Source organism: Echeneis naucrates, chromosome 7 (genome assembly GCF_900963305.1).
Source record: "Echeneis naucrates chromosome 7, fEcheNa1.1, whole genome shotgun sequence".
Classification (NCBI taxonomy): domain Eukaryota; kingdom Metazoa; phylum Chordata; class Actinopteri; order Carangiformes; family Echeneidae; genus Echeneis; species Echeneis naucrates.
Window position 1 is genome coordinate 5,042,747 of NC_042517.1, and position 26,762 is coordinate 5,069,508.

Consider the following 26,762-nt stretch of genomic DNA (forward strand, 5'->3'; position numbering starts at 1 on the left):
CTGTTAACGTCTAATCTGCTAAGGCTGCTGGACCCACCAACCACAAAGCTGCAGCAGCTTAACTTGACGGCCCACTACCCCCACCCCGCCCCGCCTCACACCCCCCATGAAAGGCGGACACAGTATGTTTGGCAGGAAGGAAGTAATTTCAAAGACTCACAGTGACGCACTTCGCTGCGGAGGCAGTTGTAAAGGTAACCTTCCTCTGCTGGTGTGATCTGAGCTTTAGTCAAGCTCAATCATCTGATCCTGAGAGCGATCTCAGTTTACACCGACACACCAGTCAGTATCGCTAAGGCTGATGTAAATACACACACACACACACATTAATTTACCAGCAGAAAAAAATGTGATCACGACATTTATTACTGAGTACTTCCCGGGTTTGTGAACTGGGGTTTACAGTGATTCAGGGAAGACTTTTTAAGCAGGGGGCAGCTGAAGGGCATGTGTGGGAGGTGTATGCTCATCTTGGATATGGGGGCAGATGAGGTGCTGACTTCTGACATCACAGCTTCATGTAAAGCAAGCCTCTGCGTTCGACAGTGGGTGGACTGGTACAGTCAGATCAAGGCTTCAGAAGGTCAAATGCAAAATGACAAATGTCAGTCACTTATACAATCGTGATACAGCTGAAACGTGACACAGCAGGCCAATCTTGTGGTGGTGAGTGTGTTTACTAGAGTGTGTTTTCCAGTTCCCTAATATTGAGATGTCAGAGCTGAATCAAACGTGACGCTGCACCATCTGACAGTGACCCTTGGGTCATGAACAAAAAGACATTTATCATCTCATCATTACTCAACCCATTTCTCCAATTTTCAAAATAGGCAAATCATTTCCCAAAAAAGACACACCAGTTTCTTTTTTAAAGGAAATGAATGCCATGCATTTGTTTTTGGGAAGACATGTTAGGTAAGTAATTGCATCGAACCCATACATCAGGCTAAAGCTGTACTTTCACACTTGTACCATATGAGTGGTAGTGCTTTCATTTGTACTTTTCGTTTCTGTTTCTCTCTCCACCAAGGTCCCCTGGTTTCTGTTGTAAGGAATTTGAATTTCTTTGGTCAATATTAGCAGGTGATTTGAGTGGAAGGGGATTTTTCTTCACCATGCCCCCCATCTAGACCTGTGACATTTGCATGAATAACCCTTACGTTGCCTATGACTCATCATTATGAGCTGTCATTGGGACCTTTGGGATTTAAAGGACTCCGTAACAACAACAAGTCTCTTTGTTTTTGTGTGTTTTTTTTTTTTTTTTTTTTCTTTTTTAATTTCTGTATTGGTCTTCCTTTAGGGATAACCCAATATGACGACAGCAGCAGGATATCCCCTTCTGTGCAATGATTACCTGTTTTAAATTTGTTTAACAAAACAGTGCAGGTGAAATTCAATCAAACTGGAGTCAAACTACTCATAGTAAAAGTCCAGTTTCTTCAGGTAGTTGTACGTTCAAAGTAGACATAAAGACTCTTTTCTCAAGGGTGGAAATTTTGCCTTTCCAAAAGTAGAGTCTTTTAGATTTTTAATAAATGCTTTGCATAGTAAAATGTGAAAGCAGTGACTTTTATGGCAGATTAGTTTGCCTAGATCTGCCAGGGAGTTGTGAGGGATTTAAAACATTTTCACTGACGTAGACTCCAGGTCATTTTTTTTTTTTTTATATTTCTGAGAAGTAATCATTAAAATTAACATTTCATAAAAACTGAGAATGATAGGGTAACTCTGTGAGGCTAAAGAGCAAAAGACTAAAAGCTGATCTACCAATATTGTTTTTCAGATAAGTATGACTTCATACATTTTTTTATTTTGAAATAAACTCTTATCTGTATAAAATGTCTAAAATAAAAAGAAAACATTTAACAGGATATTAGGAAATGTAATTCATTAATACATAGATACTTGCTTTCATTTTTGCCTGTACAAACAGCTTGTGTTATTTTAGAGACATTTAAAGGCCCGCCCCCTTGAGAAGAAGATATAAAAACTCACTATGAATAAGCGCCTCAGTCGCAGTGTGAGCTGAGGGAGACCACAGAGAGACTTACCCTGGAACTTTACAATGAAAGGTTCAGGTTAAGACACATTTTGAAGACTTTTGGAGATTAGAGGAAATAAACAAAACAACATTGTGTGCCTTTTGGAGAGAGAGGAAAAAAAAGAAGAAGATACCTGAGATCTATCTTGGACTGGATTACTTCACATCTTCTTTACAGTGGCTGTATCATCCTTGACCAGAAAGCTGAAAAAGTGACAGCATGGCCGTGATCCTCTTGGTGATGGGACTCTCTCTGCTCATGCAGGGCTGCCTGTCCATTCCGGCACAGAATGACCAAGGCTGTGTGAAATGGCAACCAGATCCTTCAAATACAAGCAATGTTTGCTGCGACAGCTGTCATCCAGGTAAGCAATAAAGAGCGTGAGAGCGAGAGAGACTGATGCTCAGACAAGAAGTAACACACTCTAGACTTACAGTTAGTATTCCTGAGGGGATGGAGAAAGGCTGCCAGCTGTTATATAACTATGTCTCCAAATGAAGTGTTTTAATTATTTTATATAATGAGTTGTACCATCTGAGGATATTATTATCATGTTCCCTGAGAAGTTCCTCTATAGCAGCTGCATGTAAGCCACTATAGTTTCAGTGGTTTTTCAGCAAACACCACAACAGAGAGAAAAGGTGAGGATGAGGCAACTTGTTAAAAATTTTTGGAGCTGTGATATTTATTCGTATGGGCCATTAAAATCTCAAAACCGCAGAAGGGGCAGGCATGTCATTCAAGATGTATCATTGAATGGTAGCAGCATTTCTTATATGTGTGTGTGTGTGTGTGTTTGCTTGCAGGGCATCGCGTGTACCAAAAGTGTGGTCCACGTCCAAAGGAGCTCTGCAAACCTTGTAAACCTGGGACTTTCACACTGAAGGATAATAGCCTTAAGTGTGAGAGATGTACAGAGTGTGCAGGTATGTTATTGTGTCTTAGTGGTTACAATGACATTTCCTCAGAATGCATGTCTGAAATCAGTAATATTTTGGGTGTCTTTCCTCAACTGACGCTTCATTTAGGTGCTCAAGTCCTTTTGAAAGAATGCACAGCCACAGCGGACACACAGTGTGGATGTAGAGAGGGACTTAAGTGTGGGGATAGCAAGTGTTCCTTTTGTGTTCAGAAGTGTAACAAAGGTGAACAACCTACAAAAAATCGTAAGTAAAAAAAAACAAAACAAAGAAAACAAAAACAAAACTACGTAGTCGTGCATGACTCTGACACACCTAACAGTTTCACAATGATTGTCAATTCACCTGCATTGCTGTCCTTGCAGGTTCTTGCGAGCCATGTCCAGAGGGCACTTTCAATAACCAAATTCACCAGAGGTGTAAGCCACAGATAACTGAGTGCGTTATACTCTTCTCTCATGCTGTCATCAATGTGCATAGGAATTTTAGGAATTTCATGAAAACCAAGATCATTCATTGTAATTCTTCTGTTATTGGTTTTATTTCCACTAAGGTGTCCCAGAAATCACGTCCTCATCAAGGGGAACGCAACCACTGAGTCTGAGTGTCAAATCATTTTACTGATGCCATCGATAAAGCCCACCGCAACAGGTAATGCGCAATTCTGCCCTTGTAAGGGGAGTTGATCATTCATCTTCATAAAAATAAATAAATAAAATAATATATGTATATTTTTGAATTATTTTATCAGTTGCTCCAGAAAGGATGTGGCCACTGGTCACATCTTTGGTCACCAGCTTAGCTCTGATAGGCTTTTGCGTCGTCATTGGTGTCAGTGTGGCTATGAAGGCTGCCCAAAACAGAAAGAAGGCATCAAAAGTGTCCCGGAAAGGACCCGTGATCAGAGTCCCTACAGGTAATGTCCCCTCATGACATTAAAGAGACCATTTTACCTCAATCATACTGATTATCACAAGATATTTATCAAACAATTCACAAATTTAGATATTTGTCTCCACTTTGTGTTTTTTTTTTTTTTTTTTTTTAGATGAACCTATGACTTTACGAGCAGTAGAGTGCAGTTTCCATGAGGCCCAGCAGGAGCAAGGAAGCAGCTCAGAGTCTCTGGACTCTAAGGACTCCTCAGGCCATCTCCTTGCATAGATGTCCAGACAAGAAACTGAAAGGAAATTGAGAATAAGGAAGGTTTTAAGATGGGGAATCTTCCCCGTGATGCTCAGCCACAAGCTTGAAAGCTGTTTTTGTTCTATGAATTAGTTTATTATTACAACACTGTCTAAACCCAGCATTTCTTTTTTTATCCACTTCTTTTTTCCTTGAACCAAATAGTTAGTTATTGTTTAAAAACTGATGGGATAGAGGTTTTGCTCTATACATCAGGATTAAATTAAGGAAACTGTGAATATTCATATGGGGAAATCTGAGAGAGGAAAAAAAAACAGGTAGAATGCCGGAAGGCTTATCTTTATGTAAACTAAGCCAGACAGTGAGGCATTTCCCCTTTTTTTTTTGTCATTTATTTCTTCCTTATTTTCAGGGTTTTGCAAAAACATTCCATCCAGACATTACACATGTAAGGTGTTTACTACTGTTAAATTATCTTTAAACAGAGTAGTTGGAAATGTCCACAGTGGCCAGTGTGAAATAACTGAGAGACTACTGTTGAATGATTTTATTTATTAATATTGCGCTACACTGTTATGTGCACATCTGAGCAGGAAAACTGGTGTTAACCTCCATTTGTTGGTGGGTGTTCAGCTCAGTACAAAGCATTTGACTGCAGACAGTTTTTAGTGACAGCAAACACTGAGCCTACACATTCCACCTTAAATAGATCAGGTTTCAGTGCTCAACCTACAGACCTACCTAGCCTTTTTATCTTGGTGTGCTTGTTTTGCCCTGTCATGTTGCAGGTGCCAAATAGTTATAATGATGTTGTTTGATGATTTTATGAAGTGAACTCTGTCTGTCTGCGTTAACATTTAACTTTGTATATGACTACCTTGTGTGAACTCTGTGAAAATGACAATAGTAGCAATAGTTTGGATACTTTGACACCAAAACTATCACACTTTGAAGCTACTGCCTCTTAGATTATGTTTGAAGGAACTATTTGGACTTTCCTAGCAATTCTTTACTTGGTGTCAAAAAGTCCAGAGAAGGGAATGTTCCCTGCCAGAACACGTATTAAATTAAAGAATGCCTACAGAGTCTAAAACACAGTTCTTAGAGTGCACCGCTACAGTTCTTGGGTCTTTTTCATTTTTTCAAGGAGGGAGAGAAAATTTGGTCAAGGTTCCACGGTACTTCTTTGGCAAGTTGGGGCACGCCTACTGAGGAAGAGTTGAGAAACACTGTGTGCTCTCTAACAACTCATCAAATTTGCTTGGAGTCTGTGCCTGGATTCTTTAAATTCCTGTGTGAGTCATATGGGAAATCCTTGGGACAAATATTGATGTTCAGAATACATTTGATGCGCACATTATGTGGCTCAAGGGTCAGATGGAAAATCCCCACCATCAGACCTATACTGTCTTTTACTTTTGATTAGCACAGTGGGGTAGGCGGTGACTTGTGTTTCAGTGGAAGTAGTAGTTGTTTTTTTTTTGTTGTTTTTTTTTATTTATTTATTATTTTTCTTTTTTGAAATGTATTTTTTAAGTGTAGCAGGTGCTGGCATCTTGTGAAATGGAACATTTTAATGTACTATGTGGGCACAGAGTGACAATGCTGGCCCACACTTATAGTAATGTACCAGTGACTATACACTCTGACTCACAACTGAAGCACAGCAATATCGAGTTGAAGACCACAAAGTTCACAGGTGCTGATGAGTAAACTGTTGAGAACTGTAGCACTTTAATTCACTTTGTAACTGTTACCTGTCTCTTGATGGTTTGCCTTATCTATATTTTTAACTGAATTGTTTTTATATATCAGCCATGATGAGTTTACTTCACCACATGCCCATGACATGATATTTTAGAGTGGTCAATAAAATATATTTTTTAATTTGTTGCTTTGTATTTATAACAGTTGCACTCATAATGGCTCACCAGAGCTGTGGTTAAATTTTCTCTTTGAAAAAGAAACAAAGCCAGCTTAAAATGTGGAAATAATATAGGCAAACAAAAACAATGAAAGAAAGTAAAGACTGCCAAACAGTTCCATGTGAGCAAAACATTGTTCGAGCACATTTCATGTGGTATCGGTAAAGTTCATTGGCTTGGCACTGACAAAAACAACCCTACCGAGAAAAAAACATGCAATTTCTCACTAATTTTTCTTTTCAAATTCAGTTGAAAGCGCTATTAAAAAAACAAAACAAAAAAAACAAAAACAACACTGGATAATACATTTGGATATTACAAAAATTACGACAGTTCTAAAATATATCTGTTTTCAATATATGCGCACCATTTTAAATAAGGTTAAACTAAGTTCATTTGATTGTCATTGTGCCACTGTAACACTGACTGCAGTTTGGCCAACAAAGTTGGCAAATTACCAACTAAATGTTTTGTAAGTAGCTTGATTGTAAACCACGTCACAGATTTAAGAGTTCGAGAAAATACTTGTTTCCTTCTCTGTAAAAGTCCAATGTTTGTGCCATCAGACTTACGGATGGGTGATTACATTGTCTAAATAATCTACAGTTCAGGGCATTCACCAAAATCCCCCAGATATCCAACTCCATTTAAACAATGCTCAGCTGATACTGAGGATGTGTCATTTCACATTGGTCGCTTCCTTTCAGTACATTTTCAACTGAAATAAATCTTCAGTACAATTTAAGAAGGGAAACCAAAAAAAAATAAGAACCCCAAAACAAAACATGTAAAGCTGGAGAAAAATCTGTTTATCCTTCAACAAATACATATAAAAAAAAGATATTTTTGATACTGACAATCTACAGATTAGCTAAATAAAGACATGCAACAGTCACACATACAACAAAAAATGGATGCTGTTTAAATTAAACACTTTACAATGATGAATTATACCAACAGCTCAATAAACCTCAGTTTTCCCTTTGAAAATGATAAAAGCAATGAGTTCAAAGAGCTCAAAGCCATCATTCACTTAATCAAGAAATATTCTAAAATATAATTTCTCTAAACTCCATCTCTTTGTTCCGCTGGTCTAAAGTGCTAATAGGGGCGGATGGCAGGACTTCATTCTTCAGGTTTCAACCTCAAAGTAAAAAGTAATGAGAACTATAGATTCTTAGTGTTACGTTATATATTCACACTCCAACACCACACTGTGATGGACATTATTGTTGCTTGCAATTCTCCTTCTTTTCTTTTGGTTTAGTACGTCCTGATTTTTCTGCTTGCCGCTTTGTGGGGGGGATGAAAGTAGGTTCCTCGAGGAAGTCGTGTAAGCCAGAATGTGGGATGGGAAGTGGCTGACAGGCTGGACCTACAATGGAGGAAAAGAATGTTCATTTCGAGGCCATTGTTTTCACAGTTTCAGTTCAAGTGCCACTGGTCATGTTTAAAGTACCCGTTTGTCCCACTTGCAGGACCTCTGTGTCCTGTCTCCGGGCCTGGAAGGTCGGGTCAAGCTCCTCTGCAATATTTCTGACCTGCTGGCCTTGTCTGTAAGAAGAGTAAGAAGAGCAGTTGGACATTAGAGTAAAGTATGGGGCACGTTATGAGTTTAACGTATATTAAGGTGGAGACGGTTACGGTGAAGTATAGGTGGGACTGGGAGGTAGGTTCTCTGGGGAGCAGTCCTCAGTGGGGGAAGGGAGGCCCTCTGAGTCAAGTCGCTCTCGCTGGACCTGAGAAAACAAAGGAGTCCAACTCACTTCATTAGTTTCTTTCTAGAACGTAGCTGATGAAACTGCAATTGTAGCGTGAAAGGTGCACAATCTCTGTTCTAACAGGGTGAAGTGATTGCGACAGGCCTTTCCTTGAAACATGCTTACCTGTCTCTCTCTTCCCACTCGTTTGTCATGGTGTGTGATCATGGCTCTGTGCTCGCGCCATGACGCCGGCCCTTCCAGTTCACGGGATCGATGCTTTGATTTAATTTCCTGCTTCTGCATAAAACGGGCAATTTCCTAGTGCAAAAACACAGCACAGGGATCAATGCAGAGGTGGATGTTACATGAGACGTGCGCTGAATTTGTGTCCATTCTTCATCGCACCTCATCCTGCGCCACCTGTGCCACTCTGAAGTCTCCCTCTGGGTAAGAACTACATGGAGTGGATTGGGAGTTCTGTGAGAACAAGATGGTGATTATGAGAAAAGGGTAATCGTGAAGGAGAGCCTGAACTTTATCCTTCATCCTTGACTGATCAATCACATCGTGGACAACCCACCACCCTCAAGAGCCGCTCCTCCTCTTCCTGGAGCTTGCGGGCTAGTTCTTCATCTTGCAGGACCTGATGCAGTTCCCCAAGATCTAAGCTTGCCTCACCCAGTTCTGACTGCAGCGACACTCCTAAGATTGCAGCAAAACTTTGTCAGAAGTGAACTCTCAGATCCAAAGAAAATTAAGGCAATACGATGATTCAGAGGCACACTGAAAGACGGGCTGACAGAGGTGAGTCAGCTGCTGAGAGCACACAGCATGTAAGGGCATGTTTGAGGTACAGAGAAAGACTCCAGTGGCATTTATAGTCTCACAACGTCAAGAAAAGATTGATGAAGAAGATGAAGGTGAGCATGACAGACTGCACGTAAGATCATTTTAGGACTACTGACACTGGAGATGTGAAAAAGGAAAAATTATCCCACTTCAATGAGAGACCCCAAATCAACGTTACAACCCACTTTTGTCCAGATTATTATGATGATTGAGGGAAAATGAGAGGAGCCCATGAACACAGACTGAAAGCTTTCCCTCTAACCAGGGTTGGCTGCAGATCTGGGTTACCTGCTGCCGTGTGCCTTGACCTATTCCTGGTTGACGCCCTGCTGCTGCTGAGGCTTTGGCTACGCTGTGGGGCTCCTCGAGGAGGCCACTCACGCCTCCTTTCCACCTCCAGTTCCTCATCTGAGCTTAACCTTTGTTCTATGGTGTCATGCCAATTTCTGCGTTGGCACGGTGTCCTCTTGTCTTTGTAATCGTACGCATTCCTATCTCCTCTCTCACCATTATTGTACCTGTGCACACTGCTGCCGGCAAGATATGAATCTCTACTGCTAATCTCATAAACCTCTGTGGTATTCTCCATATTATGACGTAGCCCGTCTCGGTCCTCCCTGTGATCTCTCCCACTTTTATCTCTGTATGACGATCTCCTCTCCCTGATATCTCCATGGAAACTGTGCCTGCTGGTGACAGCTCTCTGGAAGACTCTCTGATGTGATTGGGGCTCGCAGCAGGAGGCCCCACTCCCATGAAGCACCTGGCTGTTTCTGCTTTGAGGCCGTATTTGCAGTGGCGCCCTGTTGCCACCGAATCTCACCGGCACACCTCTCTCTCTGAGGACCTGGCCGAGCATCTCCCACACTTGGCTGCTTTCATCGTGCTGCCCGTTAGAGTTTCTGCTATCATCCTGAAAGTGGACATGTTTGTCAGGGTTGTCCTTATAGCTCCAGGTCCTTGCTAAGCGTCTGTTGCTTTGAGTAGTCCTGTCATGTAGCCTGACAGATTCACTGCGACTGCGTCGCCTTTCTCTCACCTCACCCAACCTAGAGTCTCTATCCTGATCTCTACTCCTGAACCAACCCTCATACTCCTCCCTATGCTTCCTTTGCTGACCCTGAGTCCAAGGCCTCCTCTTGTCGAGGTCATCGTAACAATCCTCATTACAGTCTTCTCCTTCCTCCTCCAACATTCTGAGGTCGTCTGTGAAGCTGCTTCGTGAGGAAAGACTTCTGCAGCTTCTCTCTTTTGGGTGACGTAAAGAGGCCTGCTGTCGCAGAGGTGCTGTGTTTAGTCTTTCATTCAGTCCCTGGGACCAGACAGAGAGTTCTTCAGAGGAATCTGTGTCTGAGTTCTCTAAATCCTCCCTCAAAGGCTCTCTCAACTCCCTCCTGATTTGCCTAATGGAATCTGTGTGTCCTTGATTTGACCATGAAGTTGTGTTTGTCTCAGCTGCTGGTACCCTCTGGGAGACAGCCCAAGGCCCAGTTGAGTGTGTTTGGTTGTGAGAGGTAGAAAAGGGCCACCTGGTGGTGGAGGTTGAGTACTGCGCCCCATCTTGGTGGCGTGGGGAAGGCAGTGCAGGATCACCGGTGCTGCCTTTATTAATACCAAACATGCAAACACAAAAGCAGGGTGGGTGTTAGGCCGTTACACAGGTGCAGTTAAGGATGAGGTAACCTTTAGAACTAAAAAACAACCGCATGTCACTTGTGTGTTTGTTACACAACTCACATAGATGTTTTAGGCACAAGTGAACGTGCAGCTCAGAACACACGAAACACTGTCATGCATAACAGAAAAGGGAAAAACATGCTATGTACACGCAATTGATTGAGAAACAACACATTATGGAGACAATATAAGTGGCTGTGAACAGACCATGTTTTGTTCATGCTGTAACGCCTGTGGGGAACGATTTGGAAACAACAACAGTAAGCAGTAGCAGTGGAGCGAGGTGGGGTGATGTGTCTTGTCCTACTTTAAGTGGAACAAATTATTCTGCACATGTTCTGCAAGAGTTCATACAAAATACGTTTGGTTTCTGAAAATCATACTCAAAACTTTCCTTTATACTGTTTTAACTTATGTTGCTGCATTAGCGCAGTAGTGTGTTGCCATACCATAACACTGGCTGCTCCTCCTGAGCCTCTGCTCCTCCTCTTCCTGCATTCGTTTAGCTATTTCCTGTGGAGACATGGTAGACATGAACATTATCAGCAACTCACCAGGAATTCGTGCTTAGTTCAGATTAAAGGGAGATGGAAATTTAAAAAAATAAAAAATAAAATGAACAAAGTCAAACCAATCAAGTCAAGACTGGTAAGTTTTAAGCTTAGAGAGAAAAAAAAATCCAAATGCTTTTGATTAACTCTTACAAACTGAACTCTGAACTTTATATTGAAATCACAACAAGAAGCAGCAAACATGAGACCTCACTACAAACATCATGTACGTATACTGTGTAGCTTCCAACCAGCAGGTGGCAGCACAACACATTGAGTAAAAAGGGACTACATGAGTCTGTGGCTTCAAATGAGACCTGCAAAGGCTGGTGAAGACTTGTTGATCTGGGCCACTTTAAGATGGTTTGATTTCATTAATGGCTCTTCAACGCAAAGCTGGCTCTGGGTGCCCAAACTGAGTATTTCAGCAAGTGTTGTGGCTGACACAAGAGACTACTTCATATCATCAGTCTGATCTCTGGAGCAGAAAAATGCCAACAGAAGCAGGTCAACAACACTGTGTCACTTCATAAGTAACACCTTGTCACTGGGGAATTCCCAGACACCGCCACACCACAAATCTGTGCTGCTTCTCCAGGAAAGGCCAGACCTAATAATGTTACTCACAAATCAGCAAATTCTCCCAGTGAATTCTACAAAACACCCCTCTGCTGGCTGCATTTACAACATAAATCATTGCTAAGAGCTAACGCAGCTCCTTTTGGTTTGCAATCAGGGTGTTTATGTCAGCCGCTTTGCCAGCATCAGCAGATAATTAGCAGCTTGCCATGGCAGGTTAGGTGTGGAGTGCCACAGGGATCTGGCATTTAAAACTGCACAGCCTGGCTCCTTCTGTTCCTTAATTAAAGAGACAATCTACAGGGAGGCACATATTGAACCAACAGCTCTGATCAGTCAGTCATTAAGGAAGGTAGGTTAATGGTGGTGTTAATAGTTTATCATTTGATCAAAACATCAACGTGTATAAAAGGAAAGGTTTACACCTTACACAGGAACTGATGTATTCAGATGCCCCGTGCTGCATTACCTGACATGGCTATAACCCCGTAGGTAAATGAGGCTTCGCTGAGTGGATTACACCACATTTCAAACCCAAACCCTTTAATAATGATGAATGAACCCCACAGCCTCTCTGGCCTCATGTCCTCCAAAACAAGGAGCTTTTATGAGCTGGTCCAGTGGCGCCTCCTCTGTAAAGGAAACTGCACAGTAAAGGAAAAAATTATGCTGGAGCAGCCTTGTGACGCACAGGACCGGTTGGGGAGTTGCACAGCTGAACTCTTCATTTATAATCTTTTTTTTTTTTTTTTTGTCAAACAACCGATGTGAGGAAAGGCTTGTGTGCCTGTTGTTAGAGAAACAAATTTAGAATGAGTGAACATTAGAGAAACAAGGGAGACGTGGCTGATGGGAACCATGTTCCCCTCCGACCCAGAATTTGGGTTTGAGAATAATAGTTTTTTTGCTTTTACATAATAATGGTAAAAGTCATAACATATGATTCAAAGCACTCAGCGCCTCCTGGTGCCCAATTGATGGGAATGCTCATGAGGTTTTTCCTTTAATTTGTCCCGCTCGCACTCGCAGTGGTAACACACCGATGTTGAGCAGGTTTAAATGTTAAAAAATCTCAGTTTCGCTAATGAGACTAAAAAGTTTACTAATTATTTGTGTTTGGTCACATATCAAAATGCTGGACAAACAATGCATTTATGTGATGACGACAACATGGAAAGGAAAAGTTTTGCATGTGTCAATTTTAATGGCAATTCATCAAGTAGTTGTTGATATCTTATTCAAATTTCACACGTCAACCTGACCAAATTCAATGGTCATATAATATCATCCTCAATGTCCATACAGACTGCATGATTCCGGTTGTTATTATATTATTATATTCTACTTCTGGACTTGGTGGAATATCCACACAACACATCATTTTGTCCTGAAATTAAAATCTCAATGTAGAGAATTGTCATTAAATCAAACTTGCAGTGTCATCAGGACCATATTTATCAACCTTCTTGATTCAGCACTGCTCTTAAATTATGTTTTACTTAACATGTCTCTTCCTGAAACTGCACACTTGAGGTTTTGCAAATGTCGAGTGCACATCCAGTGAGACTAAGTGTGCAGACATGAGTGCAGTCTTGATGAAGAGGCTGACTGTCTGCGTCTAGAATGAGGCACCACAGAAATTGCTTGAGCCATCATCCAGATGGGTAGCTGACAGGTTGTCTCCATCTAACAGCTGAGTTTGCTCTTACTGGCTCTAAGGGCACAGTGGGCACATCGCAGGCTCAGAGCAGCACTTTGCCGCTATTCATTACGGACTCAGTTAGTCCTAAGAGGGAGGAAAGGGAACTATATGATACTCCCTCACCTGCTGGTAACAGGGAGATAATTAAATGATATATAGGTGCGTCCCAAGTGCCATCTAAGTCTATGAGATGCTGTGATGAATGTGCTTTCGCTAACTTTAACGGTAAAGCTCGTACTATTTTAACTTTATCCCCTGCTGTACGAAAGACGATTAATCTGCCTTCACAAGCAGCGCCTTTCTGCTTTGTGCGCTGCGTGACACACTTTGCACAAGCTTCAACATTTACTGTGTCAGAGAATCCATTAACACAATCTGCTCTGTCTCTTGGCATTGGTTTGACATTTTGATCAAATTTGTTCTCTCGAGTTCCTTGTGACTGACGTTAATTCAGGCTGAGCAAATCCACTTTGTCCGCAAAGAAGGAAATGACCAACTTTAACAGTCGACTGTCCTGCCTACAGAGAGCAAATATTTGATACTTGAAAGATATATTTGGTTTGGAGGATCGCTTTGAGGGGGTTTCTCTGTGTTTCTGTTTTATTACATTGCTTAAGTTGAATTTCTTCACACCACATCTCTCTTTGCTCTGGTTACTGACGGCAACTTGACACCCGCAAGAGGATTTACTCCTCTTTTAGGAGTAAATCCCTCAAAATATGTCAAAATATTCACATAATATGGGACAGAGTTTACTTTAAAGCCAAACTTAACATACTAAAAAGTCAGAAATTGGGAAATTCAGAAATGACAAAGTGAGCAAATGGCAGATGTACACTGACTTCTAACCTTGTTTCCATGTATTACTCATCCAAAGAGCACATGCTTATTTTACATAATGTTGTCTCCATAGCTGTAGCAAACTGTGGCATATTAATACTTCTCTCTCTCTGTTTAGTGGGCAATGGATTAATCATGACAACTGGGATGGACAATGTTAAACGTTGCTACTCTATGTACCAGTGAAAGAAAGCAGAACTCTGTTTGCTGAATCACCAACCTCCTTTCATCCACTCAAAAGCAGCTAGTGCTTTTATTGTTGTGCACTGTTTAAAAAAAAAAGGCACATTGCAAATTGGGTTTGGCCTATTCTTGCTGGGTTTGGTTTGTAATTTGGGTCGCACAATATGTGTTATGTGAGTATAAACTGAATCACTGAATAAATGTTTTGTATTGATGCTTCTGGTGTATTTTAGTGAACCTACTTTCAATGTGCTAAATATGAGGTTTATTTATTTAATTCATATTTACTCATGGAGGCCCGTTAAATAATAAGAGATAATTGTTTCATACAGACAGTGATGAGAGAAGATTTTAATTTCAGAAAGATTTCCCACTCTGAAGAGGGTGGCAGGTGGTTAATTGATGTGGAGGTGCAGATTCAGGTGACTTAAAATTGAAAACTGCAAAAATAGTTTCATGTATTTGTTGTTCGAGAAAAAGTGCAGAAGACTATTTTAATGAGACATGTGACAACTGACAGTGAAATTGTCTCATTAATTCTTTCGACCTTTAATGAAATGATTAGCAAAATATGAAGATTTCTGCTCACCTCGTCATCGTGCTCTCTCCTCTGAGCCTCCTCAGCACAGCGCTGAATCTCCTCCTGAATAACACGGGCATATTCAAAGTCTTGCTCCTCTCTGTAGGACAGACAGGGAAGATTAGGACCTCTGATTCTTCTGAATTACTGATTCAACCCAAATGCTCAGAACAGATTTCCACAGTTCGTGAACAACAACATTAAGAAATTAAGTGTTAACAGCAAATCCTCATTCAGTAAATGTGTTTGTATGTTATACATTTAAATGTCATGCACACAATGTCATGATCAGTGAGTGTTTGTTGGAATCGATGAGCCTGTGTAGTGACGTTTGAATACTGCGGCATTATGTGCAGGGGTCACCTACAGTTGTCTGGAAGCCTGTCTGTGGATGGCGTTCTGCTGGGCCTGCTGCTCCTCCTCCTCATCCTGCAGCCTCTTGGCTACACGGATGTCATTCTGCACCAGCTGGTTCTTCTGGATGTTGGTGGTATAGTATTGCTCGACTATGAGGGCAAAGCAGAAAAAAAAAAGGGCAGAGGGTAAGCCACTATGATGTGTGTTGCAATGATGGACCCTGTGTGATCTAGATAAAAGCAATTAATAATTACTATTTTACTTCTGGTCTAAATCTGTTGAGTTGAGCTCTGTTTATTTTAAATTTGGTCTGTGACATGCCTGACCAGTGCACTTTTACGGAATCCCAAAAACAGACACCAAATTATATGTCACTATGTTTACTGCTCAAAGCTGCAAAGACATTCACCACTTTAGACTATTACAGCTAACAAAAAACTGCACTTTACTCAAGTATGCTTTCATGTACTTCCAAGTTCAATGGTCAGCTGAGTTCTTTAACAAAACCTGTACAAATAAAGCCGCACAACACAGAAGCTCACATGATATAAATGACTTTAGCATGTAGCCGTGCTGCTATCAAATGGTTGTCTGACGTTGTACTCACTCTCTTGCTCCTGCAGGTTATGTGCCAATGCTCCATCCTCAAGGACCGCAAAACACTGGCACACTGAAACATGATCAAAGGACCATTTTAGTGTGATACCAAAGGTTACGAGGTGTTCAGACAATAATGGGGAGTTGTTATATAAAGAGCTGCTCGATAAGTTACACTTTATTGCTCAACTCAGAGGGAGAGATAAGCTTTTAGGTGAACTGAAAAGAGACTTTTTGGATAAGTACTCTGTCTGAAGGAGCAGCAATGTGCTGTGTGGTGGGTTGTGGTGCCTGTTGATATGCCGACAATGCAGACAAAATAGCAGGATGTTCCTTAAAACTCAAAACCATCCACCACTCAGGCATGGATTCACTGTTTATACCTTTAAAAAAAAAAAAATCCACATCATAACAGGCTACCATTGTTTCAGAACAGCACACGAGTGGCCACATTTATGGCCCGTCTCCCAAAGCTGCTCAGTTCAGTAGCAACAACAGATTCACATCATTTCACCAAAAGCAATAATTTGGGTGTGTGGGTGTGTGTACATGTAAACACAATTTAAATATACATTAGAGTGAAAGATAAATAGATCTTTACAAGTGTTGTTGGCAGGATGTTTAAAGGACAAAGTAGATTCACATTTTGTCTCTCTCAGAAATGATCGCTATGACTGCCAAATGAAGATGCAAAGTTTAGGAACTGCCACCTGCAACTATTTATACTGCAAAGTCAGTACAGGCGGTACAAATGTATGCAGAGAGAAATCACCAAGCCTATTGTAAATCCAAAGGCTTTGACAAAGAGCGCTCCATATAGCAGCTCAGACTGGTTCTCTGTATTAAGTCATTCTATCCTCCCTATTCCACGATCCCTCAGTCTGCCCACCTGCTGCTAGACATAATATAAAAAAAAAAAAAAAAAAAGCATTTTGGCTCAATGTCATTAACACTGTCTGAAATACTCTCTGAGTCTTGGTCCTTTTAGTTAGGAAGCTGACAAAGACGTCAACATAAACCAACACAGGAGCAACAAACAATCACCAGATTTTAAGTTTAAAAGCAATGCAATCCAGAGAGATTGTATGTATGGAACTGAATACTATTTAACTCTCCAATAATAAAGTGGTAAACGCACACATTTCTGCATGACTATGATCTGTAAAGTGGTTTTAATGAGCCACTACAGCCTCTAGACGCTCAATCTAATGTGTGTTTAAAGTCCATCGAACAAACTCAACAAAAAAATAAACAGATAAAGAGCAGAACTATCCCCCCAGCTGTTTTATACACTTCCTTGATCTCTGCAGATACACAACCTCCTGTAAACGCACAAGACCGTTTCGTTAGCTCACTATAGCTGCATTTTCCTACAGAGTTGGTTTCAGACCCCAGGAGAAGGACAGAAGACAGTGAAATCCAGCTCCGTGCAGAACGAAAAGCCTCCAGTCTGAGCCAGAGGCAGGGGCAATTAAAAACACCTGTCCAACTGCTAATCCTGCACTGAGCCTATCAGAGCAGGCGGTGTGTCGCGTCTGTGGGCACAGAGGCCGCGTTTACATCCAAGAGCCTAATGCTTGGGATGCTTGAGTATCAATTTTATGAGCTGTCATAAATAAATGCCATATGTTATTTATAATTGCCTGTTTAAGCTTTTAAGCCAGATATATTTCCTACTGTTCCAACACCATAAGCTCTGAAAAATTCTCAAAACATCAATGTGACACACAGTCCCAGGGAAAAATGGGAATATACTATTAGTGGATTTCTTATTTGGTACATATTTAGAATCTAATACTTTTAAGATGCCAACTACTTTTAGGTTTTGACACCATCGTTGTAAACCACTTTATGAGCTTTGTAAAAGCAGAACACGTGGCTGAGCAGTTGCACTGAATGGTGCAGGTGTACCTAATTAAGTGGCCAATTTATTGTGTCAGCAGCTCCATAAATATAATGAATGTCAAATAGGAGCTTTTATGTGTAAAAATCATCCAGAAAACTAAGAAATGCAAGAAGAGGAGACAAGGAAAGATCCTAGAAGTGAACTTACTGGCTGGAGATTTTCTGGATGGTGTCGTGGATGAGGTGAGCAAATGGGAGTCCTCGGGATTCATTGTCAGAGTGGTACATTGAGCGTCAGGTCTACAGTACAGCAGTAAACATCTGTGTGGCTAATTGACACCACAAGACACATCAAGCGTTGGACTGACTTCAGAGTGTAAGAATGCTGCTATGTGATTGCATTCTCGAGAAGTTCTCTGAACGAACATGTGACACATACTCACTTGGCATTCCTTGATCCCTATCATGCCACTATTCTCACATTTAAACTTTAAATGTACAAATTCCTCCTCTCTTCCATTGTTTCAGAATCTTACCTGAATAACTAGAACCTGCCCTAAAAAGGCAGTTATACATCAACATTTACAGAATTGGATCTGTGTTGACATAACCAGTCAAGCTGAGGATGTCTCTTCTTTGTCCCAGTGTGTAAACAGGGAAGTGAGAAAATTTTCATGACAGTCATAAAAATTTCACGTCTTTATCTCAAACTCATTCCTCTAAATCCTAACAATGAAAAAACAAAAAACAAAAACTGTGTGTATGTTTCAGCCAGTTGGGCTCAAAAGTCAGCGTTCACGGAAATCACCCTGACAGCACCAGACTATCAAAAGACTCTGTTCACACCATAAATGACCCCATAGGTCTGCACTGAGAGTCAACCCATACCAAGACAGACATGCATTACCACTTACACCTGTTGTGGAGCTTAAGACTCTATCTGCTAAATGGATATCCGACCTGCCCTTATGCGTCCAGTCTGTCAATGAGCAGGGATTACGTAAAACACGTGGTTTTAATCCAACAGCACTAATTGACAGCAAAAATCATAAGTTTAGTCTTCGATCTATCTCAGAACGAATCCTAACTAACTAACACAGGAAGAAGGAAAATGACAGCCTTTCCTGCATGAATGTGTGTGTGTGTGTGTGTGTGTCTGTGCATGTGAGTGGGCGTGTCCACATTGTGGGTTAACTTGTTTTTCCAAACTGCTTCAAAACTATGGTCACATTACATTTCTAGGGGGAGGGACAAGAACCCTGTGCTATTCTGACGGCTGAGCAGGTTTTTGAGGGACATGGTGGGAGGCATTTAGGGCCAACAGGAAAAACATATGTTCGGTGTGAGTCCAGGCAGATTGTATAGTAAGCTCCTTAATAAGGAAGAGAGAGTGTGTGTGTGTGTGTTTCCTAAGAGGATAATGAATCAAAGATCCAGTAGACAACAGAAATGGACTGTGACACTTGAACACCGGAGGCCAAGATCCCCTGCGGGGGAAAAAATGTATGAAAGAGACTGAAAAGCGACAACAGTGAATATGATTTTAAAATATTTCTTAGTCAGTCACTGTACAGCACAGTATGTTTTCCAGCAATGTGTGCAGATTTCCTCTGTGCGACTGAGAGAAGGGGATATTACAAAGCAGGAAACCATGACCTCTATGACCTATTAGCCCAAAAAGAAGAAACAAAGAGAATTATTTCCTATTTTCAATCTCCCTCAAAAATACCCTTAATTAAAAAAAAAGAAAAAGAAAAGAAAGAAAAAAAATACATGACTAATCTTTTCCTTTCGGCTGATCTAACTGTAACCAGCTGGAAAAACTCCCATTAACACTAGAAAACTGTCAGCAAATGATCTAAAACAAAATTAAGCTGCAGGAGAGAGTAGCCAATCAAACACAGACAAAGATGTTTCTCTTCCATTTTCACATACACTTGGAGAGCAGCAGCAGTAAGTGCCGCCCAAACAAAGAAACTGGCAAAAGGAGAAAATGACAAGTGTGCTATTTTCAGCCAAAATCCCCAACCGACCGCCCACACGGGCTCCCTCTCTCTGTATTTCCCTCCTTGTTCTGTTCTGCTCTCCTGCTTGCTGATTTTTGCACAAAATTTCACCCTTAAGTGTCTGTCCGTCCCACGACTCTCTATGCTTTGTTAGGAAACTAGGTGGACGGGGCCAGCCATCCCATCAACTGGACTAGATTGTCATGGAGAACAAAAAAAGTAGAGGAGGGGTGGGGGGGGTAACGGGAGTCTGGGTCAGTTGGTAAGAGTGAGATTAGGAATGCTGGGGGTGTTGGAGGTGGGGGAATTCCTCTGGGAGCTGCATTCCCTCTGCACATCGGGCTATATCAGGAGCAACCAGAGGAAGGACAAAACAGGAACTGATAAGCGGGGCAGTGAAAACAAAGAAAGTCAATTTGGCTGAGATTCTCGGATGGGGAGGAAAGTGAAGGAGAAGTGAAACACGGGGAACTACAGCATTTCGGGAAATTGAAGCATAAACACCCACAATGGGACAATAAGTTAACAACCTCAGTGTCACAGAAAAGTCCAACAAAGCAGTCTGATGAGTTTGTGTGAAGAAAGAAAATGACAATGACCAGACAGCAAATTACATACAGCAACTACCTCAATGAGCAGTTTATAGCTGCTGTCGCTGTCTTTGTGTGCTGGGCCACTGTTCGATAAAGCGTGAGAATGCAAAGCTGCACACTGTACCCTTTGTGTGTGGAAACAAGAGTGGAGTGCTGAATTATCTCCCCTGATAAAAGACATGCAGACCTATTTCTATTCCAGTCATTAGTGTGGACATGCCAAAGCCTGAGTCAACGGTCTACACCAAGCCTCGGCTTGATTCTCCACCTGTAAATGTTTTCATAGTTTCATTGGAACGCAGATATTACTTACTTAGAGTTGTATTTTATAAAAGGACTGTTTTGTAGCCGTTTCTCTTTTGTTGGATTTTGCAGGGTGCTTTGCCAATCCAAAGCTCACTCTGCCTCAGTATTTTGATGTCTACAAGCGGGACAGCTAGTTTATAATCATGCTCCACTGTGGAGGGACAAGACCATCATTTCATTGTATTATATTGTAAGTTTTCATCTACCTTTTGTCCCTAAAAAGAAAAAAAAAAAAAATCACAAACAGTCATCTCATTTCTTCGCCTTATCTGCAACTAGAACAACGGCCCCCATGTATGATGGGAGCCATCTCTGTACAGCTGCATGACCAAATCTTTGTCTGCTGCCACTAGTCAAAACATAAACTGCAGCAAGTCGCTTCTTACACGAGCTGGATACCAGCTACTGATACCACACAAGTCAAGCACAGACACACAAGGTCAAAAGAATAGCCAAAACAGGTTTATATATATATATATAACATTAAAGAGATGGGGAGTTTTCATAAATCTCAGCAGGCTGGTCGACAACTCAGTCTTTATCTGTTGTGCTGAAGTTTACGTGAATAAAATCAATGAATCCCCACCGACTCCATGCCTGCGGCTCAGTGGCTGACCCTGACCTCTGACATCCCTGCGGAAGGACTGAACAAAAACAGCTTTTCCCCAGACCACACCACGCAGCGTGGCACATACTTTTTATTCAAATCCCCTGAATACACGGTCCAAACTCTTTTCAGGAGCAAGTTTGGGGCTTCTTACCTTCTTGGACACGCGGAAGGTTGGACTGGTCGATCTCCAGCTCTGCCATCACCGTCCCTGAGCTGTCCCTGAGCTGTCAGTGGGCTGTCAGTGAGCTGTCAGTGCTTCATGGTGACACTGAAGAGCCTGAAACAAAACAGGAAGTTTTCAGAGTTGTTATCCAGTAAAATGTGAGAAAGTGAGCTCTGCAGGCAAAAAGGAACAACTGCTCCAAGCTGACTGTAGAGAAATTTAGTCCTCCTTTAATAATACAACCATTTCACCTAGGTGTGACATTCATGCAGAAGAGTCTAACCGGTGACTGTCCCTGTACACAACAATAACACAAACAGCATGAGCAGCGTTGCCATTAATGTCGACCTGAGGCTACACAATAATGCAAAGTGTGTTTGCTTTTAAAGTAAATGAATCACCAGGCAAGCATTTAAATATTCAACATGGCCACTGTTTTATATCTTACCTGTTCCCACACACGCCCCAGTGTTGTGATATTCACACGCACACACACACAAACAAACAAACACAAAAGCCTGCTCAACAAGTAACAAAAATGACAGCAGTGTAAACTTTGGAGTCCTCTCTTCCTTCTTTCCTCGCTTCTCTCGTGTTTTAAAAAAAATCTATATAAATATTAAAAAAAAAAAAAAGTCACGACAGGACTGTTTTGTTTCTATTCTGACGTTTTGTTGTAGTTGTTGTTGTTGTTTTTAAAGAGAACCCGTTGATTGTTGTTTCTCAATGAAACAAAGCCGCGTCGACAGAACGACGGAAGCCCGGAGGGGACAAACTTCTGATGACCCGCGTCTGTCGCTGTGTCTGCTTCTTCTTCGGCTCCTGAAGAAGAGGGGCAGGGGGGGGTGCTGCCTTCAGGGGCCCCTTGAATCTTCGTAACTCAGTCACGACTGCCGCCAGTAAAAGAAAGAAAGGAGAGAAAGATCATTAAATGAAAACAGCGTGAAAACCTGAGAGGTTGATCATACGGATAAAAGGTCAGGCCATGGATTAATACACCCGTCACACAATAAATTATTATATCACCACACATTTAATAGATGTCACACAGGCCGAGTCACCTTCTCACATATACAGGTGTATTTTTGTCCGACGGCCCCTGAAGGCGGCATCGAACTGGCCAAACCTCCCAGTCCCATAAAAATGTCCAAAGTTTAATTATGAGAAACAAAAGTGGAGCAGAATGTCTTAAGGAGCATGCATGTTGCTGCAAAAGACACTAAATAGATAAATCTTCTACAGTATATTAAACTGTTAATGCCATAGAAAAAACAACAACACGAAAACACAAAACAAACAAACAAACAAAAAATGTGCCTGAATTTTGTGTGAAAAATAGGATAATAAGCATAATGTTCTGACTCAGATCTGAAGCTGGAACTCGCTCATTACTTCAGAAGGAAGGGAAACTTTGGTGTTCGTGTCAAAAATAATATCAAAAGTCTCGTTGCGGAGCAGAATAATGTGCTGCTTTTAATGCACGTCTCGGAAATGTCAGAGATGATGAGAACAGGGCCGGCTCTTGGTGTTGAAAGCTGCAGGTTTCGTTGCAGATGCAATTTGCACCCTGTCAATCCGGGATCGTTTGAAGACTGATAAGATGAGGGAGGAACAAAGTCTGTTTCGGATGATTTTTCCCCTCCTAACCGCACTGAGGAATTTACACTGTAAGCGAATTTGTTAGATGGCAGATTGCACATCAACATTGCCCTCTGCTGGCTGTGTTTATTCTATCTGTTGGGACGAATTCATGTCACAAGTCAGAGATTGTCACAGTTCAGCTTCAGCCACGCAGTTTTGAGGTGGGCTCGAAGGTTGGTCAGTCAGATACTGTACCATGTGACGGTGCACAGTTTTTACTCTGTCGAACAGATCATTCATAGATTAAAACAAAAACGATACAGCTGCATAAATGATTTTAACAGAAGACCTGGGACAAAACTCACAGGCTTTGCATTTGAAAATGACTTCAGATGAAGCTAATGGGAGACTTCAACATTTGTAGTTAGTTCAATCGAATGGAAATCTTCTAAATGAGTTTTTAGTGCATGGTTGGCTTTTCCCCGCTTTCCTTGCTGAGCTGGGTTGCAGATCACAAAGGGAATTTTCCACTAAGTGGTTGTAACTTAATTTGTCTTAATCAGACAACTGAAGCCTGATTCCAGATTCAGATAAACTAGAAGTGCACATTTAACAAAGATAAAGCCTTTGGATTTTGTCCCCCATCACTTACGTTTAATCTGCAGAGGAAGCAATCTCTCCTCAGCCAGTGTATCTTCGGGTATGTGAGTCCTACTTTAGGACCCTGTTCTTACCTTCTGTGCATTCAAGAGGACTTTTTTTTTTTTTTTTTTACAATATTCACTAAATTAATTCAATTTTATATCATGATATTTAGTGGGGTTTCTCTTTAACCAAATCAAACGGTGCACTCACAGAATTTAATACACTTCTATGTTTTAAGCCGACCAGCAGATGAGACCAAGCAGCACTTTGGCCACATACATGTAACTATAAAAGGTTTTCATACTAAGACAGCAATTTAGGATATGCACCTTTGATATTACATTTTTTTCAGTGCATGTTTTTTCCTTTTTCCTGAGATGCGGCTTCTTAAAGTTCGGTAGATGTATTAAATATTCATTTATTACTTCAAAAAACTGATTTAAAGGTTTGGTTTTCAGAACTGAGTTCAGTCACTAAACTCGGAAGATGGTGAATGAATGTGACATCTACGACACCCCGCGATACGGTGCCTTCAGGCTTTTGGATCAGCGCAGCTGTGCTCAAACAATAATACACCTACTCCTATCTGCACAAATCTCAGAAAATTGCAGTCCTCATTTGTTGCCTTGAAGAAAACTCAAGATTCCTCATGAATTGTAAAGCAGACCCCATCAACAGTGAGATGAGCCTCAAGTATAATACAGACAGCATTTATTTTACAAACTGGAATAACCCAGGATTGGAATCAAAGCCTTGACTAATACAGAATATAAATCTTAATAGCTTTTCATGATATACAGCATCACTTAATGGAGTGTCTGGCCCTCTCGCCATAAAATTAAATGTCACAGTCGCTTCCTCGACCCTCATTATCATACATGAGACTGAATATTGACGTCACGCTTCTAATAAATATACAAATTACATACTGAGGTGCTCAATTTGACTCTGTAAGTAGCCGTCTCCACCTGTTCCCCAATCCCCTGAGCTATGGGAGAGACTTTGTGACTCAGTCAGCCGATGCAGGACAGCCTCATAAAGTTGAGCTTTATTGCATGACAACAAAGAATTGACCGCACAAACAAGTCATTTTACCGGACTATAGTTTAAATAATGTGCATGAATCAACCTGATTTGATGACACGTTGATAACTTTCCGCTGTCTTCAAATGTCAAACAGCTTCCAGACTACGAGGCCTTGAACATTTTGGTTGTTCCACTGAATCTTTGTAAAAATAACGAGGAATTCGTTTTGCTTCCTATTCAGTGTCAGTTGTTTGAGAGCTTTTCTGTGGGCTTTAACCCAAAAGGATTCAAATTGCCCAAGCGTTTAATGAACTGGCGACAAAAGAACATCCATCATTTGGCTGCGCGGTGTCTCCACCTGCTCCCTTATGGGCTGCTGTTGAGAGCAACATCTGAAACACCTGCGGTGATCCCATTTACAAAGTCATTAAAAACAGTCAATCAAGCTGTAGACGATAAAACATGACTGTGCCTTCGAAGCATGGGCCATGGCACTTGTCTTTTTATTGAGCCTATAATTCACCTGTGACTGCCTGTTGATTTAAGACACTTAGATGGGATGAAACTGTGGATACTGTCGCTGGCTGGCGTGGTCAGCAAAGCTGTGTATGAATATGACTGCTATGTGGCATATGGGAGGGGGAACTGGCTACAGCTGGAAGTATATAACCCAGTTTGGACCAACAGAGGATGTACAACACCTTCCACTTGAGAAGCTTCAGAAGAGTCACATCCAACAGCAGCGTCCTGCGGTGATGAAGCCTAACCATCTTGCATCCTGGGCCTTCTTGCTCGTGGCCTCTGGCCCGCTACTGGCCCACTCCATCACAGAATCTGCTGAGATGTCTTATCCAGGACCTGGTAAGTGGGAGAAAGGAGTTATTTACTTATTACTGGACCCTGAATGACAGTTTTGTGAATGAACTTTAATCTGTGAGGTTTAACAGCAATCATGTTCCGAGGACTTCAAATGTTTTACCCTTTTCTGTCGAAATTACAAAAAGTATATGACACGTTATTTAAAAAAAAAAAAAAAAGGCTTAGGAAGGTTATCTATATTTTTTGTGTTTGCTAAACTGAATAAATGACTCATGTCTGTGAAAAATAAAGTGCCGTGTTACCAACACCACTGGAATTTAACTGTTGTCCTCAGCGTCGATGGAAGAGCGAGGAGTCAACAGTCTGGATGATCTGTCTCTCTCTGAGCAAACATTCCCTCTTCAGGACGGAGCTGGTCTCAGATATTCCACTCTGATATCTGGGGAGATCAACAGAGATGGTGAGGACGATCTTTACATTTGACCAGCTGACCATATTTTAAACACAGACTTTGAATGCACTTGCATCCAGTCGTAGTTGGAGGGATTGATCAAGTTGGGAGAGACATCCCATCATTTAAAACATTCTCTACTTTACTTTTTTCCATTACTGCATCTGCACAGACATGTGGTGACTAGTCTCACGCTTTATTTTGTCCCAGGGCTCAAAACTACAGGCCTGCTCCCGAGGGGCATGAGGAAAGAGGTGGGATTTGATTTCATTTGATTTATTTTTTTTTAGGAAATCAAAGAAAATAAGATATCATCCCGAGTACAGGAGGGATAAATCAGCCTCATTCTGTAAACAAAATGCTTATCGCTTCATCTTCTCTCTTAGGCTCTGCTGGAGAAACAAAGTCTCCTCAATCCGCTCAGCCATGCGTTGGGCATCCGGAAACAGTTCAGAAAGCGAGCAGGAAATTCAGACTGTTTCTGGAAGTACTGCGTATAAAACTGACAAATGCCACTATTGCTGCCCACAAGAGCCAGGGCTTGCACTAAAACAAACAAAAAAAAAAAAAAACAAAAAAAAAAAACAACTATCTGGCTCTCACTTAAGTTCATGCAGACAAAATCCACACAGTGCTTGCTTATATTGTATGTGGTAACGTGTTCATATGTAGTGTATGTACTTCCACATACATAAGCAGGTATGAGACATGTTACTTGGGAGCTTTAAGACAAACTTGGTGTACACACATTTCTTAAAGGTCTTCAGTTCAACTGCCTAAATGTGAACAACAAAGCTGAATGAAAATAAAACCTCCATTGTAAAAACTTTATTGGCTCATTGTATTTTCTTGGTAAAGATGTCCATGAGAAACACGCAGCCAGCTGAGGGACTAACCGCCCTCTTCTTAGGAGTAAAAGAGGAAACAAAAAGACGTTGCAAACTTGGTTCTCGAGTTTTCTTCATTTTTTCCTTTTTTTATTATTTTACAGCAGAAAGAATATAAAGCATTCAGAAAACATCTTCCATATTTTAAGGGCAATTCAAAACGTTTTGCATGGCTT

At 41.2% G+C, this 26,762-nt stretch overlaps 3 protein-coding genes across 3 annotated transcripts; 2 read left to right on the forward strand and 1 right to left on the reverse strand.

Annotated features, from left to right (window-relative positions):
- Positions 1-1,824: 1,824 nt before the first annotated feature.
- tnfrsf9a (tumor necrosis factor receptor superfamily, member 9a) lies at positions 1,825-5,975 on the forward strand. The gene is made up of 7 exons (XM_029506196.1): positions 1,825-2,409; positions 2,852-2,971; positions 3,074-3,211; positions 3,331-3,403; positions 3,519-3,616; positions 3,717-3,881; positions 4,014-5,975. Exons 1-7 carry the CDS (start codon positions 2,265-2,267, stop codon positions 4,127-4,129), a joined length of 855 nt encoding a protein of 284 aa, XP_029362056.1. The 5' UTR covers positions 1,825-2,264; the 3' UTR covers positions 4,130-5,975.
- Positions 5,528-18,621, reverse strand: LOC115046076 (trichohyalin-like). The gene is made up of 13 exons (XM_029506195.1): positions 17,943-18,621; positions 17,708-17,828; positions 15,665-15,727; positions 15,068-15,206; positions 14,710-14,800; positions 10,715-10,778; positions 8,877-10,190; positions 8,320-8,441; positions 8,145-8,216; positions 7,923-8,057; positions 7,681-7,775; positions 7,496-7,590; positions 5,528-7,411 (listed from the first exon to the last, which is right to left on the reverse strand). Exons 1-13 carry the CDS (start codon positions 17,964-17,966, stop codon positions 7,263-7,265), a joined length of 2,484 nt encoding a protein of 827 aa, XP_029362055.1. The 5' UTR covers positions 17,967-18,621; the 3' UTR covers positions 5,528-7,262.
- A 6,563-nt stretch (positions 18,622-25,184) lies between these two features.
- LOC115046664 (urotensin-2-like) lies at positions 25,185-26,199 on the forward strand. The gene is made up of 4 exons (XM_029507183.1): positions 25,185-25,290; positions 25,583-25,708; positions 25,910-25,953; positions 26,086-26,199. The coding sequence occupies exons 1-4, from the start codon at positions 25,185-25,187 to the stop codon at positions 26,197-26,199; spliced, it is 390 nt and encodes a 129-aa protein (XP_029363043.1).
- The last annotated feature ends 563 nt before the right edge of the window (positions 26,200-26,762 follow it).